The following is a 1,744-nucleotide window of genomic DNA, read 5'->3' on the forward strand; positions in this document are numbered from 1 at the left end:
AGGCGTCAGTTCAGAGCAGTCTCTTGCAGCCTCGTGTGTGTTCATGGTTGCAAAGAGTCCCACTCCACTGCCTGGTTTGAAGCGGTGCCAGGTGCCCTCCATCTCAGGTGAAGTCCTTTTGGTTCCTCTTATCCCGGGATCTCAAGTCTTGTTTCTTTTTCTAACTTTTTTTTTTTAATATTGATTTTTTACAGAGAGGAAGGGAGAGGGATAGAGAGTTAGAAGCATAAATAATAAAGAAACATCAACCAGCTGTCTCCTGCACACTCCCTACTGGGGATGTGCCCACAACCAAGGTACATGCCCTTGACAGGAATTGAACCTGGGACCCTTCAGTCTGCAGACCAATATTCTATCCACTGAGCCAAACCGGTTAGGGCTCAAGTCTTTTTTTTCTTAAACTTTCTCTTCATTGTTGACACTAAACCATATTTATAGACCTTTCTGAAGAGAAAGTGTTTTAAAAATATATCTGAGCTCATTGAACAAACAAGTTTGTGCCTTCCAAGAAGTCCTCACAAGTTATGCAAGGAAGGCTCCTCTGTATAGCATGCTGCTGTGGGGGGCTCTTTAAAATGTGAAATCAGCTTTTTCGCTCAGGCCCGTGGCGCCGGCAGGATGGGCAAGTGTCGCCGTCTCCGAACTGCCCGGAAGCTCCGCAGCCACCGGTGGGATCAGAAGTGGCATGACAAGCAGTACAAGAAGGCCCATTTGGGCACGGCCCTGAAGGCCAACCCTTTCGGAGGCGCCTCCCATGAAAAGGGGATCGTGCTGGAAAAAGTAGGGGTTGAAGCCAAACAGCCAAATTCCGCTATCAGGAAGTGTGTCAGAGTCCAGCTGATCAAAAACGGCAAAAAAATCACAGCCTTTGTACCCAATGATGGTTGTTTGAATTTCATTGAGGAAAATGACGAAGTTCTGGTTGCTGGATTTGGTCGCAAAGGTCATGCTGTTGGTGACATTCCTGGAGTTCGCTTTAAGGTTGTCAAAGTAGCCAATGTGTCTCTCTTGGCCTTGTACAAAGGCAAGAAGGAAAGACCAAGATCCTAAGTTTTGATGGTGAAATCACAGTAATAAATTTTCATATGCCTAAAAAAAAAAAAAAAAATGTGAAATCACATAATTATTCTGTGAACAATGCAACATCACATGTAGTGCCACTCATTTATATGAGCCTGTAGTCTGAGGAGGAGGATTCCTTCAAGAATGAGAAGGAGGAAGTACATTTTTCCTTCCTCGGGTTTGTCAAATCTTACTTATGTTCCAGTATTGAAATGTGTTTACAAGCTCCATCACAATGCACCATAGTTATCACACTTCAATGCATGAATGCATAGATGTCTGCATTCCATCACTTGCTTGTGTTCATTCATGTGTCCACCCATTTTAATCTTTGAATTAATCTCCCCGTAAAGGATGAATAATAAGATTGTAGTTGGCATTGTGAAACTGTTATGTCCGATGAATATTGAAAAAGGGTTTCTTACATGTGAAGAAATTGTGTGTCTGGTTTTAATTTAAATCGTGTTATTCTCAATAATAGTTTCATTAAATACTTGAAATCTTGAAAGGTGAGCCTAAGAAAATTCCCCAGAATGCCATGCTGCCAAAGGTTAATCTAAATACCCAGCCATGGGGAGGAGTAATGATTTATGATTGCTCAGGCTGATGGACTGGAAAATCAGCCCCTGGATGGGGCTAAGTCATGACCTCATGCTGACTTCTATTCCACAAATAATGGCCA

General features: G+C 42.7%; 1 protein-coding gene across 1 annotated transcript; it reads left to right on the forward strand.

Moving 5' to 3' along the window:
• The first annotated feature begins 602 nt into the window (after nt 1-602).
• LOC118713365 (40S ribosomal protein S23-like) lies at nt 603-1,108 on the forward strand. The gene has a single exon (XM_036427822.2). It carries the CDS (start codon nt 619-621, stop codon nt 1,048-1,050), a length of 432 nt encoding a protein of 143 aa, XP_036283715.1. The 5' UTR covers nt 603-618; the 3' UTR covers nt 1,051-1,108.
• The last annotated feature ends 636 nt before the right edge of the window (nt 1,109-1,744 follow it).

The sequence above is a fragment of the Pipistrellus kuhlii genome, unplaced genomic scaffold (assembly GCF_014108245.1).
Source record: "Pipistrellus kuhlii isolate mPipKuh1 unplaced genomic scaffold, mPipKuh1.p scaffold_m20_p_9, whole genome shotgun sequence".
In the NCBI taxonomy this organism is placed as follows: domain Eukaryota; kingdom Metazoa; phylum Chordata; class Mammalia; order Chiroptera; family Vespertilionidae; genus Pipistrellus; species Pipistrellus kuhlii.

Coding starts and splice junctions, on each gene's coding strand:
- LOC118713365 (XM_036427822.2), top strand. CDS start 619: ATGGGCAAGTGTCGCCGTCTCCGAACTGCCCGGAAGCTCCGCAGCCAC.